The 14,470-nt window shown below is 35.8% G+C and overlaps 1 protein-coding gene and 1 pseudogene across 1 annotated transcript; both read right to left on the minus strand.

Moving 5' to 3' along the window:
* Positions 1–4,275: 4,275 nt before the first annotated feature.
* On the minus strand, positions 4,276–5,829 carry LOC133200021 (uncharacterized). The gene is made up of 6 exons (XM_061335790.1): positions 5,727–5,829; positions 5,540–5,616; positions 5,337–5,441; positions 5,033–5,253; positions 4,714–4,878; positions 4,276–4,544 (listed from the first exon to the last, which is right to left on the minus strand). Exons 1-6 carry the CDS (start codon positions 5,827–5,829, stop codon positions 4,379–4,381), a joined length of 837 nt encoding a protein of 278 aa, XP_061191774.1. The 3' UTR covers positions 4,276–4,378.
* A 314-nt stretch (positions 5,830–6,143) lies between these two features.
* Positions 6,144–14,268, minus strand: LOC133200022 (uncharacterized; annotated as a pseudogene).
* Positions 14,269–14,470: the final 202 nt, after the last annotated feature.

A 14,470-nucleotide genomic window follows, 5' to 3' on the forward strand; every position in this document is an offset into this window, starting at 1 on the left:
TTATAAGTACTGCAGATATCAATTCTGAATGCTAGAATACTTGGACCAGATTTTGTTTGAATGGGGGGGGGGGAGGGAGGAGGAGGATTCATTCTGTTTGTAGCAAGTGACTCTAATGGGTTTTTTTGGGGGGAGGGTGTCATATGGATTTATGTATGGAATACGTTATCCTAAGCATATTTGTGATGTTTGCCTCATGTACATTTCAATAAAACTATTTGTTGACTTATTCTGAAAATTTGTGTGATTAATTAATCAGATTTTTCATTGAATATCAGTCGCCCGCGTGGCGCACTGGTAGAGGGTCTGATCTAATGTTGTGGAATGAGGAGTTGATTCTTACGTCGTGGGTTCGAATCCCACTGTTGGATGTGGAGAATGGTCCTTCGGATGTGACCGTATAAACCGAGGTCCCGTGTCGCAGTAGGTGCTGGCATGAAAAAGATCCCTCAATGCTCAATGGCCCTAAGCGCCGAGTATAGGTCAAAATCTGCAGCTCTCCACTTGCAAGTGGTGGAATCTCCATATGAGTGAAAAATTCTCGAGAGAGACATTAAACAGCAAATGAACAAACAAACATTCACCATCATTTCCCTATATGAAGTAAACCATTTGTGTATAGTATTAGTTAAGCTATTGATCAAGAAGAGCACAATCTATCAACCATACAATAGCAAGTCTATGTATGTATGCTTCTCTCCTTTCGAGGAGCACAAGTCTTTTGTTTCATGTTTTAGGCAATGGACAAAGTCAACTGCTCTTTACATTACAAACACACATGTAACAAGAGTCCCATTGGGCCAAAGCATTCCCCTGAGTCAATATTATCCCGCTGTTCTTCATCATCTGATTTTTTTCTGTTATATATTCCTGTGTAAAACTTTTAGTACCCATTGTGGCTCCACCCTACCCCAGGCCATGGTTAGAACAAACTTGAGTCTACACCACCTGAGAATGGTTCCATATCAATATGAATAATCATCATGACATTGCTGTTCTTGAGAAGAACTTTTTCTATATTTCTATATATTCCATGTAAAACTTTTATCCCTGTTGTCGCCCACCCAACCCCTGGGTCATGATTTGAACATATTTGAATTTACACTATGTGATGGAGGTTTCACATGTTTTAATTTTTGGGCCAATGGGTATTGGAAAGATTTTAAAAGGTTCCATGAAATTTTCATTAATTCTTAATTATGTCCCTGTAAAGAAGGGTGTGGCACTATTTGAACTAAATAGAATTTCCTTCCCCCAAGGATGCTTTGTGGCAAGTTTGGTTGAAATCAGCCCAGTTGTTATTGAGAATGAGTCTACATTGTGAAAAGTTTACTGCAAAACGGACAGACAGACGGACTGCAGACAAAAAGTGATCAGAAAAGCTAACTTTAGCTTTCAAATCTGATAACCTAATAAAAAGAAAACAAGAATTATTCAAGTTTGGTTGAAATCAGCCCAGTTGTTATTGAGAATGAGTCTACATTGTGAAAAGTTTACTGCAAAACGGACAGACAGACGGACTGCAGACAAAATGTGATCAGAAAAGCTAACTTTAGCTTTCAGATCTGATAATTTAATAAAAAAGAAACAAGAATTATTTTGGCAGAATTTTAATTTTGGCCAAAAAGTGCAAATGAGATAATTGTTGCACATACATATTTCACCAATACTGAGATAATGCAATCAGACGTATACAAAAACAATTTTGAACATGAACTCATGATCTCAATGTATATCAAACATTAGAAAAACAAAAAAGCCTTTAATTACTCAGTAAACAATAGGAAACAAAGATCTTCATCATAAATGACAACTGAAGTTGCATGTAAATTCTTTTAATGGACCAACTTTGAGTCTGGCATAAAAGGAACACATCAAAGATGTTCAATTTTGATGATCACACTTCTACATTGACAAAAAATCCAAAGAATGTATAAGCATCAAGGGGGAAAATATTTCAGAAAAATCCAAACAAACTTGCTCATAAGATGAAGATAGACAATGAAAATGGTCTTAGCCTTTCAGATGGTGTCCAAATATGTATTGGGTGCTGTTCTTAAAATCCCTGTAGACAAGCTTCCTTACATAATAATGAATTATTCTGCTTATATGTTTGAAGCAATTACAGTTTAACATCTTTAAAACAAGAGGCCCATGGGCCACATCGCTCACCTGAGTAACTTTGGCCATGCTGTTCATTACCAGACTTCCCCCCTTGTAATACCTATTGTGGCCCCGCCCGACCCCCAGGGGCCATGATTTGAACAATTTAGAATCTACACTACCCCAGGATGCTTCCACATAAGTTTCAGTTTTTCTGGTCCAGTGGTTCTTGAGAAGATTTTTAAAGATTTTTCCTATATATTTCAATGTAAAACTTGGGATTCCCTATTATGCCCCCCCCCATCCCCGCGGTCATGATTTGAATAATTTAGAATGTACACTACTTGAGGATGCTTCCACATAAGTTTCAGCTTTTCTGGCTCAGTAGTTCTTGAAAAGATTTCTAAATATTTTTCCTATATATTTCAATGTAAAACTTGTATTCCCTATTGTGGCCCCGCCCTACCCCCGGGGGTCATGATTTGAACAATTTAGAATCTACACTACCCCTGGATGCTTCCACATAAGTTTCAGCTTTTCTGGCTCAGTGGTTCTTGAGAAGAAGATTTTTCAAGATTTCTCCTATATATTTCAATGTAAAACTTGGATTCCCTATTGTGGCCTCGCCCTACTCCCGGGGGTCATGATTTGAATAATTTAGAATCTACACTACCCCAGGATGCTTCCACATAAGTTTCAGATTTTCTGGCTAAGTGGTTCTTGAGAAGATCTTTAAAGATTTCTCCTATATATTTCAATGTAAAACTTGGATTCCCTATTGTGGCCTCGCCCTACCCCCGGGGGTCATGATTTGAATAATTTAGAATCTACACTACCCCAGGATGCTTCCACATAAGTTTCAGCTTTTTTGGCTCAGTGGTTCTTGAAAAGAAGATTTTTAAAGATTTTCCTATATATTTCAATGTAAAACTTGTATTCCCTATTGTGGCCTCGCCCTACCCCCGGGGGCATGATTTGAATAATTTAGAATCTATACTACCCAAGGATGCTTCCACATAAGTTTCAGCTTTTTTGGCTCAGTGGTTCTTGAAAAGAAGATTTCTAAAGATTTTTCCTATATATTTCAATGTAAAACTTGTATTCCCTATTGTGGCCTCGCCCTACCCCCGGGGGTCATGATTTGAATAATTTAGAATCTACACTACCCCAGGATGCTTCCACATAAGTTTCAGCTTTTTTGGCTCAGTGGTTCTTGAAAAGAAGATTTCTAAAGATTTTTCCTATATATTTCAATGTAAAACTTGTATTCCCTATTGTGGCCCCGCCCTACCCCCGGGGATCATGATTTGAACAATTTAGAATCTACACTACCCCAGGATGCTGCCACATAAGTTTCAGCTTTTCTGGCTCATTGGTTCTTCTTCAGAAGATTTTTAAAGATTTTTCCTATATATTTCAATGTAAAACTTGTATTCCCTATATTGGCCCCGCCCTACCCCAGGGGGTCATGATTTGAACAATTTAGAATCTACACTACCCCAGGATGCTTCCACATAAGTTTCAGCTTTTCTGGCTCAGTGGTTCTTGAGAAGAAGATTTTTCAAGATTTTTCCTACATATTTCAATGTAAAACTTGGATTCCCTATTGTGGCCCCGCCCTACCCCCGGGGGTCATGATTTTAACAATTTAGAATCTACACTATCCCAGGATGCTTCCATACAAGTTTCAGCTTTTCTGGCCCAGTGGTTCTTGAGAAGAAGATTTTTTTTTTTTATGACCCCACCATATTTTTGTCTTTTCTTGATTATCTCCCCTTGTAAGGGGACTTGGCCCTTTATTTGAACAATTTAAACTCCCCTTCCCCCAAGGATACTTTGTACCAAGTTTGGTTAAAATTGGCCCAGTTGTTGTTGAGAAGTTGAAAATGTGAAAAGTTTACAGACGGACGGATGGACAGACGGACGGACGACGGACAATGGGTGATCAGAAAAGCTCACTTGAGCTTTCAGCTCAGGTGAGCTAAAAAGGAAGGCTTTGAATGACAGGATTGGACCATTTACAAAATAAACCTTAAAAGTACACAATTTCCATCAAATTAACTTGCAATGTACATAATAATTAAGAAGTATACAATGTATACAGCTCTTTTATCTAAAAGGTATGTTCAAGTACATTAGGTCAGTTAAAAAAATGCCACACTAATGCATGTAGATACTGTGTCATTTTTCACTTGTCAAACCGTGACTTTTTCTCCTCTTGTAATTGAGCTCAGGGTGGTGGCAATAAAGGAGCAACTGTCTTTGAGATCCTCCTTCAGTCCCCTACTTCTAACTCCATGGGCTGATGGACTCCTACTCTATCTTCAAGCCGTCTGTGAAGAACTTTGTCCAGGAGAACAGTAACGTGGTCATACTGCTTCTTCTCCTTTACAAGATAAACAGTCCATCTCCCTGACTTCTTATTGCAAGTCCTTTGCAACCTTCAAAATTATTGGTTGTGATTGAGCTTTTTGTTAATAAATCACTTGGCTCTTAAAGTGAATGCAGAAGTATCAGCATTTGATGTTTATCAGACTTAAATGTGAAAAAATCCAATTAATGCTTTGCTCTGTATGTACATTATCAAGAAGTATTAATTATCTAAAATACCTCAAAGTTCCATCCTTGTTCTGAATTGCTGGTCTACTGATATTGACATTATAGTCCAAGGCAGCCAAGATACTCCTTGCCCTATATACAGGTGAGGTATATGCATACCTTTTGGAGGAATACATAAGTAAGTGGTTGTGGAAACTTTCCAATTCTGCTGTGCTTCTGTAAAATAAAACATGCACTGTATAAGTTTGCCATAATCAGATATACATGTATGTATGCATGAAAAAAAAAATTGTGAAAATATCAGGTTTTTCTATTGAATGTCATACATGTACATGTATCTTAATTTTTATGGGTGTGTGTTGCGACCTACCTGAAATTCAAAAAGTAGTGAATGTTGTTCATAAATCTTTTATCCAAAATCACTTTTCTTAGTGCCTCATGAGCTGGACTTCCCTTGACCATGTACTCTTTGTCTCCTCTAGGCTCCCCTGTCAATGGATCATGTGCACATGCGGCAACTCCACTGTCACTGTAGGGCAAGAGCCATTCATGCTCCCCTACTACATGGTGTAGCACACCAACCCACATTCCCTATATAAGAAAGTTATTATTAGGATAGTCTTATAACAACTTTTAATGTAATAATGTACAGTAGTATGTTTAATGTTGCATACCATGAATTCATCCAAGATGTTGGCAGTTTTGCAAATGTACCAAAAGTGGTTCACTATATCTTTAGACCACTTTTGTAGGTCCTTGCAACTTTTTTCTTGCCCAGCCTTGAAAAAAAAAACATGAATGACTTTGATATATTTTGTTTCTCCATATATTTTAATAAAAGTTACAGGAAATGTTTAATAAACATAAATGTGCTTACTGATATCAATTTCTTGCCAAGATTTTTCGCAGCATGCCAAATATCATGACTGTGCGTTATATGTGCTTGATCCTTTTCTGTAAGATAAAGATTTATGTACATGTATATTAAGACTATTATTATAATTGTGATGCATTCTTTATCAACTGTACTGAAAATAGTTCACAAATGCAAAATAATTACTTACTCATCATTGAACCAATTTGGAGGTGAGCATCAGTGACAACCTCAGCAATCTTCAGGCCACTGTCCGTTATTTCTTTCATGCCTCTAACAAATCCTGCCTTCATCCAGATTAGTGCTTTTTTCTATGTCTCTCGCTTTTCAAGTGCTTTCACACACAAGATCTTTTTTGTGGTGTTTTCCATGAACGTATATGTGCAATATTGTACACAGTGTCCTGGACTATCCATTCGTCCATCACCTACAATATTCACATAACAGGATCAAAACATATTAGATATTAAACTTTTTAATTCTATTACTTGTTTAATACATATGTATAATAGTATATATATTAATTACCAAGGAGAATTAGATCTTTGTTCCTAAACTCCTGTATCATCTCTCAGCTTTTTTGACCATAGATCATCGATGGAAGGAACTAGGTATTGTCTTTTGTGTATGAAGATGCACTTTTGAACCCAAGTCTTAAGAACTTGGAAAACAGCTCAATCTTGCTGAAGTTGTTTCCAGAGAACAATAATGCTGAAGCTATCATTAGATCTCCAGCGTGCATCCTCCGATTCAAGACAGGCTGTGGGCACCATTCGTCTGCACTGTGTGATTTGGGACATTCCTGAAGACAAAATGGAGGAAATAAGCATAATGTTCAAGCACATGACATTCACAACCTAAAAAAAATTACCCATTTTAAGTATAATGCAGAACCAACATTGCTGGAAATACGTTGAACAGCCTTCCCACATCCTTTCACTTTGCAAGTCGGCTGCACAGTTTTGTTAGCTAAGCCCAACAGCGGATCTAAATACACTAAATAAGTCTCATTCTCAAGAACTTGATGAATGTCATCAGGAGAGGTAATCTTCACAACTGAGGGTCCTGTTTCCTCTTCTTCTTTTTCTTCCTCCTCCATATCCTCTTCTTCTTCTTGGGGAAACACAATTTTTCATTCCTGAACAGTCTTCTATTCCTGCTACATCTTTGAGGCTGCAAGTAAAATAATGTACAACTAGAGCCGAGCTCGTTGCAAAGCAACGAGTAGGTCTTCCGTTGAAGCTGCAGGCAGGAAGAAGTGACCTTGAGTCAAGGTCATGCCATATCATAAGGTTATAAGCAATCGTGTAAGAGGTATCAACTAACAATGTTTCACTCTGTAGTAAAAAGACTATAAAGGAATGTATGTGACCTTGAACTTGTCCAAATGACCTTGCGAAAGCCATGACACACTCTGGTTATGAGCAAACCCCATCTGTGTATTACTGACTTCTCAAATTCACACATGTTCATACAGTCCATACATCCAGTCAAAATATCTTATCCTTAGTGACCTTGAACTTGAGTTAAGGCCATGTCACACTCTGCATGATACCAACAATGTTTCACTAGAAAAAGGCGGTAACGAATTTAAAGCTTCTCATCCAAACTCATCCAAATGACCTTTCATCAAGACCATAACACACACTGGTTAAGAAAAATCCCAATCTGTGAGTTATTGACTGGATAAGGTCAGCCATGTTCTTTCAGACCATAGATCGAGTCAAATAATTTACCAGGTTCCACACAATGATTTAAGGATTCATTGTGAATGTTTTTGTCCAGTTTGGATATTGAACAAGACGTGTTTGTGAAACACTGATGCCCCGGTATTGCAGCTTATGGCAAAGGTTTAAGTTTCTCAAATCCGTATCCAACTCCAAGGTCAAAGTCAAGAGATAAGAAATTATGTTACCCAAAGAAAGATCTCGTCTCAGTGAATATAACTGTGAAATATGAAACCGCTAAGACTAACTATTGAAAAGCATGGCAAAGGTTAATTTTTTTTTATACTCAATTCAAATGTTAAGGTCAAGGATAGATTAACGGTGTCCAAAGGAATGCGTTGTCATAAGAAATAGACATTGAAATATGAAAGCCCTAGCATTAATTATTCAAAAGTTATGGCAAAGGTCAACTTTTTTTTCAAAAGTAGGTCAAACCCCAAGGTCAAGGACAAAAGTCAAAACTGTCGGTACTCAAGGGAGGGTCTTGTCACAAGAAACACACATGTAAAAATACGAAAACCCTAACACCAACCGTTGAAAAGTTATGAATGAGATTAAAATGTTTCAAAGGTAGGTCAAACTCTAAGGTCAAAGGTAAAAAGTCAAAACTTTTAATTTTTTTAAAGTACGTCAAACTCCAAGGTCAAGGTCAAATAGTAAAAATTGTTGATATCCAATGAACGGCGTTGTCACAAGGAATACACCTGTGAATGTGAAAACACTAGTCCCAACCGTTCAAAAGGTATTGCCAAGGTTTTTTTTTAAAAAAGTGGGTCAAACTCCAAGGTGAACGTCACAAGGTCAAAAATATTAATTCCAAAGAAAAGGTCTTGTCACAAAGAATTTCGGATGTGGAGTATGAAAGCCCTAACGCCAACTGCTCAAAAGGATAAATTTTGCATAGTTGGTCAAACTAAAAGGCTGTACAAAGGATAAGAGAGACTCCGAGATACTCAATCAAGTAAACTTATGATATTGCAGATCAAATAAAGCATGAGCTATAAGAGCAGGCACATAGCATCAGCCTCCCCCTTTTTTCAGACCTAACTTTTTACTTTAGTAATGTTCATTGAAAGTCCCGTTGGCCCCCACTTTTTGTTGCAGTATAGTCCCGTTGTCCCCATCCGCCAGGAAATAGGATTCTGGGCTATTTTCCTATTTTGGTTTTGCTTGTGAAGTCTTTTCAGGTAAGTTAATTTTTTCTCTGGCTACCCCCCCCCCCTTTTTCAAAAACGATGCTATGTCCTTGAAAAGTAACATGTAGAAATGTCTGTCCTGGCATATGTTATAGTTTTATAATGTACAGCCTAACTTTGCACTTAAACCACAAACACATACGTGTAGTACAAAATAATGATAAAAATAGAAATAATCAGTAATATTTAATTATTAAGATAAAAAATGAAAATTATACAAAAAATTCTATATTACATATATAGAGAGATTGTCAATCAAATGGCATGTTCAACGCAATAGCAGCAATAAGAAACTCGCCGACAGTTTTTTTTTTTTTTAATTCCAAATTGCTTTTTAATTTCTACAGATATTTATAATCCTTTCAATGTATGTTCGTGGATTATTGATGGAATAATTTTAGTTACATGTCAAGTTTAATATTATGGTGTTTGTGCTTTGTAGCAAGGATTTGCTAAATACTTATAATTTTCTATGATTGTACCGAAAAGTAGATACATGTTTTAAAGCAGAGCTGCCGCTCAAGCTTTATTTCTGTCGTGTAAATCTAGAGGTCTTTGTGTATATATCATAGGTAAAAGTACCAATACCGAAGATCACATCCCTTCAAAGTTATATTATTCTTGTTTATTACGCCCCTTGCAGTGGCAGATCCAGGAATTTCATAACGGGGGGGGGGGGGCAAAGTAGAAGGCTGGGGAGGGATCTGGGGGGGGCTGCAATGAAGCCCCCAGCGGGTCTATAACAAAGCCCTGGTGGGGATCCAGGGGCGAAGCCCCCAGAAGTTGACAAATTCTTACAAATAAGAGATGTTTTTTCCTTGATTTTAGGATAATGGACATATAAGTTCTACATACAAAAAATTCAAACGGAAGGGGGGGGGGGCGTGCGCCCGGCGCGACGGCCCTGCATCCGCCTTTGCTTTTTATGTTGTTATGCACCTCACCAACCCTTCTTGTGTTCAAGATGCTTCAGTCGTTTGTTTGCATTATAACTTAACAAGAAGTCCGTGATTTTTTGTGTGAAGTTTAGTTTTTAAAATTCCGAAAATGACAGGCTAAAAGGATATGTATTATTGATGAAAATAATGAAATTGGTAATCAAAGTTCAAAATACACGTGCGATGGCGATATTCAAAATTGACAGGAAGTCGCTTGACTTTTTAATACACTTAAAGATGTGGTCAAGAGGAAAGAGTTTGAAAGGTTTGATAAATACACACCATGCATCACAGAGTTGACCAATGTGAATGCATTATGATCAGGTCACGTGGTAAGTACCTCTATCACAATAATTGACACGTGGAGCACGTGCATTGATTTCTTATAATTAAGTTAAAAATTTATTTTTAAAAAAATGAAGATATTAGTTAATAAAACTGTAATGGTTTGGGTCGTGGATATCGGCCTGGGTAGCTCAGTCGGTACAGCACCTGACTAGTGATGCAGGGGTCCCGAAGAAAATTAAAGAATATTTGTTAAAGGTACGTGTATAGTCAATCAGATTAGAAATACAGCGACTATCAGAATTCCGGGCCGTAAAAAAGATCTGATTTTGATTAGATCTCAGGTATAGGCGAATGTGTGTGTACTGAAGGGGTTAGTTAATTCATTCAAGATTTATTATATTGTTCGTTTGGACGAAGGCTTCATAAAAATATACACACTGCCTGTACAGGTACACTATACCGGTACACATCAATGAATGTTCCGATTAATTAAAAAATCGGCGGACATTAATTTATTTTAGTTATCTAAAGGCAATGTTATTTCCAGAGACATTTTTATTTTCTGTTTTTTATGTCTCGGATTTTTCTTTTTTGTGATTTACCGGTTTACAAAGGCCTGTGTTTTAACAGCTGTTCATAAACGCCGTCAATTAATATATGATCAGAGAAAACGAGACATCTCCCGGTATTTCATTTCTTATGGAAAATATATGGATTGACATCTTAGCATTTACCTGTGTAATTACGATGTTACAAACCGTGACGATGACTGGCCAGGAGGACTACCCGTTATAAAAACAACTCATGATCAACTCAGCGGACCTATAATTCACTTTAATATATGCTGTAAATCAGTGTAGTCGATATTTTATTGCAAAAATAATGAAAAAAAATACGGGATTTAGGATTTTTCTGTATTTCAAACTCTCGATATGCATATATTTGGGGCGCTCTTGCATATGCACTTATAAAACGTGCATGTTCTGTGCTTGCATGCGTGTACATTGTATGTGTCCGTAAAACCTTAAGAGAGCTGATAAATGTGTTCTGATTTTCAGAAAAAATAATGGGAACCTATAAATAATTACACGTTTATCATTTTGTTCGCATACAGTAACAAGTTAAGTAGAAAAAATAATTTGTTCAACATCGAGGTGCCCGCGGCTCTCTGTGGCCACGTGTATGTAAACGAGGACTGAACTACAACACTTAAGACACAAAGCGGCAGAGATGGATGAAACTGTTTGCTATATTACAAATACTTGAATTATACTACATGTATATTTGAAGGAATTTTTATTTATGTTAATGTTTATTTAATTCTATAAATAATAAATGGACATTCACAAGAGTGATGGTAAAAATAATATGTGCGTAGCATGCGTAGTAATTACAATTATTTACCGAAGCCCCCATTCAATTAAAATACAACAACACGGGATAGAGCAATACTTTTTTTAAATGTATTGTTGCGTGAACAGACAAAAACAGCGATTAAAATTCAAAATGATTTTTATGCACCAGTGTTTGGAATTAAGATTATAAAAGATCGGTAAAGTAATCTTACTGATTCGATATAATCAAAAACATAACTTTCCATTAATTAATAGCTCTTTGTACAAAATTGACATTATACGCGATCACAAATACTAGCTTTGTTTATGGCCACAGGTGGCTAGTACACTGGTGACCTCGATCAAAGGCGTGGGATTCGCGCGTTGGGTTACATAACTAAACATCGAGCTGAACATGGAGACCGTAACATGCATACAGCTAATGATCGTGAATTATTCAATGCATACAGTTTAAAATCACTTACAAAGTTTGTTGTAATAATAAACGTAGAAAGATAGATTTAATATTCTCCGCTTTTTGAACACTATTAATCTAATTTAAAAAAGAAGAAAAGAAAGACTAGTTGTAATAAATAATTTAATAGTGAACCATAAACCACGTTTTAAACATTATTAAAAAGAAAATTAACATTAAATACCGCAGGGTATATTATTGATAGCAAGTCTGTTTAAGTTATACACATGAAGAGGTCTGATTTCCTTGCCGAATGAAAAAACGTTACCTGTTTACCTGGCCTGCTTTCTAATACGTATTACGCAATACCCATGGTATACTCGAACAAAACAACATTTTCATTAGACCAAAAAGGTGTAAAAGAACAATTTTGTTCCCAAGATCCAGATCGAAATATTTACCGTTTTTGAGTTATAAAGCAAAAACTTTTAAGGGCCCAAGATCCCTAATCATAGGGGCCAGCCCCTTTTAAATATTATAATATGAAAGCCCTTGCAATTATGCACAACTTTTGTTCTACATGTCTTAACAAAATATTTCTAGTTTTCAAGATATAAAGGAAAATATGTCAAATTTTTTGCTGTTATCCGCGTTCCAACTTTTGACCCCTCTCTAGCGCCATTTTTAATGCAAAAATCAAAAAACAAAAACCGATGTGCACAACTTCAATGCTTCCTCTTTTCAATTTCAAAGGGTTTTGTGCTCCAATTATAACCATTTCTGAGCCTTTGTCTGGAAATCGGAGGCATGCAAAATTCAATCAAAGGGGAATAACTCGTGAACAGAAGGTAATTTCCGAATTGTATTACGGTATTCTGACAGTGTTTTGTAAAGTCTAAAAGCTCTGAAAATTTGAACAAAATCTGTTAAAAAATGAGGAAGATATGAAGCGTCAAAGTTGGCGTCTAGGAAAAAAAAAAGAATAATAAGAATAATCTTAATCGTCACAATCAGTAGAAGGTCTTCCGTTGGAAACGGAAGACCTTAAATATGTCACTATTTTTTAATCAGAACATTTTATTACCTAATCTACTATATAAATTGTAATTAGGCATTTTGAACTGTTTCCTGATTCATTTTAATGTTTTTGCAAATCATGAAACAGTCAAAACTATATACCCGGTCACAGAATGAACTGTTGCATGGCTGAACTAATCCATTATGACGTCATAATTAATTTCCCTTACTCTCAGCTATAATATTGATTATGTATAAAGTGAAGCATTTTCATGGCATTCAATTTGAAATTATCATTTGAAAAGTAGTCCCGATACTCACAGAAATATATATTCAATTTAATACCGGTATCATTTTAAAGAAGAGGCCAAGAACACCTTTTCTGAGGGTAATCTGGGGAAAATGTAGGCCCCTTTCACTCACTATAGATCTTTGCCTTAAACATCTGACTCAGTGTGTTATATTCAAACCTTTAAGTCATCATTATTTTGTTTACTAAATAAAACATGTACACATTGTTTAATTTGGTTTCAAGAAATAATACACACTTTTGGTTGTTTGTTTGTTGTTTAACACCCTTTTGTTGATGTATTTTAAAATCCTTTGATTATTACATGTATGTCTGTTTAATTATGTTATGAAATTATGTAGTAGGTTAGGTGATAAAACACTGATTTCATGACAACTCGGGAAACAGTCCCTCGATAATGGGGAAGACCTGGGAAACTTCGGCCTCGGGCAACAGTTTCCTAGGTCTTCCCCATTACTTCGGGACAACAATTTGACTGTTCCCCTCGTAGTGATGAAATAAAGTGTATACTAACACTTGGTACCCCAAAAAATGAAAATAGTTACACAATGAATTTTGTGATAGAATTTTGAAACAGAGAGAGTGCAGGATTTACCATATAGATTCTCAATAAGTAGTTTTTAATTTACCCTATGGATATGTTGAAACTCGGTTAGTATGTTTCATCACTGGCCTCAGAGTCCCCTGATTCCTCTGTGGATATGTCAATACTCAATCTGAAAAACACAAAAATAAACATAAAGAACAACTGAAAGATTTTTCTGAAACGTGTATCCTTCTGAGCACTGAATTTCAATATTTAATACCTATTTAATACCTATCCCCCAGTACATGTGGTGGTTTATTAAGGGGGAGGGAAGGTCTTAATATATTGTCTGCCAGGATAAAATAAAATAGACCTTTAAACTGATATGATGTACTTGCTTATGAATTACAATTGTAAAACATTATTTAAGGGAACAATATTTCCTTAATTAATATTAAAGTTCTAAAATTTATCTACACTGTATACTAACTCAAATGGATACAGAAATGATGTGGAGTAGTTTGTTCCTTTAGCCTTTTCGCTGAAAGAAATGAATAATGAAACTTATAAAAAAGCAACCATTTATAATGAAAGTAAAGCATTGGTTGAAATACATTGCTAACACCATGTAAATACCTGCTAGATGGCCCAGCATCCAATTCCTCCACACCTGACATTGCACTGAAAGAGATGCATGTACATGTTATTTACTTACTTCTGATAATTATGTAATTCATCACAAAATTTACACATCATTGATTGCAATAATAAGCAATATAAGCTCCTTACTGATTACAAATACATTAGCTATTTACCAATAAAATCAAAGAGATTCAGAATACAAACTATTATTATTGAGCAATCATGCTGTCTATAAATCTAATTTTTTTTTTTTTTTTATAATTAAATCAAAACATACAACTCAGCATGTTTTCCTGATTGTGCGGATGAGATGTCAGAAAGTCCTAATGGTTCAGTCATTTTCATCTGACGGGACGCTCCATGCATTTGAATGGAGGATACTCGTTGTGTGCTCTTTTTGTCATGACCACCATCATGATCATGTTCATACCTTATATTATATAATAATTAATTTAATGCAGCCATCAAACAAATTCATATTTATTTATCATATTCATATAGATGTATTTTGATACAAATAAATAACTTATTTATAGTATAA

The sequence above is a fragment of the Saccostrea echinata genome, unplaced genomic scaffold (genome assembly GCF_033153115.1).
Source record: "Saccostrea echinata isolate AGI-Se365-2 ecotype Australia unplaced genomic scaffold, CSIRO_AGI_Sech_v1 ptg000036l, whole genome shotgun sequence".
NCBI classification, from domain to species: domain Eukaryota; kingdom Metazoa; phylum Mollusca; class Bivalvia; order Ostreida; family Ostreidae; genus Saccostrea; species Saccostrea echinata.

Bases quoted from the DNA above. Each gene is read 5' to 3' on its own strand.
- LOC133200021 (XM_061335790.1), bottom strand. From the start codon at position 5,829: ATGAAGGCAGGATTTGTTAGAGGCATGAAAGAAATAACGGACAGTGGC. The intron at 5,617-5,726 runs GTAAGTAATTAT...TTTATCTTACAG, and splicing joins CCAAATTGGTTCAATGATGA to AAAAGGATCAAGCACATATA. The intron at 5,442-5,539 runs GTAAGCACATTT...TTTTTTTTCAAG, and splicing joins TTGGCAAGAAATTGATATCA to GCTGGGCAAGAAAAAAGTTG.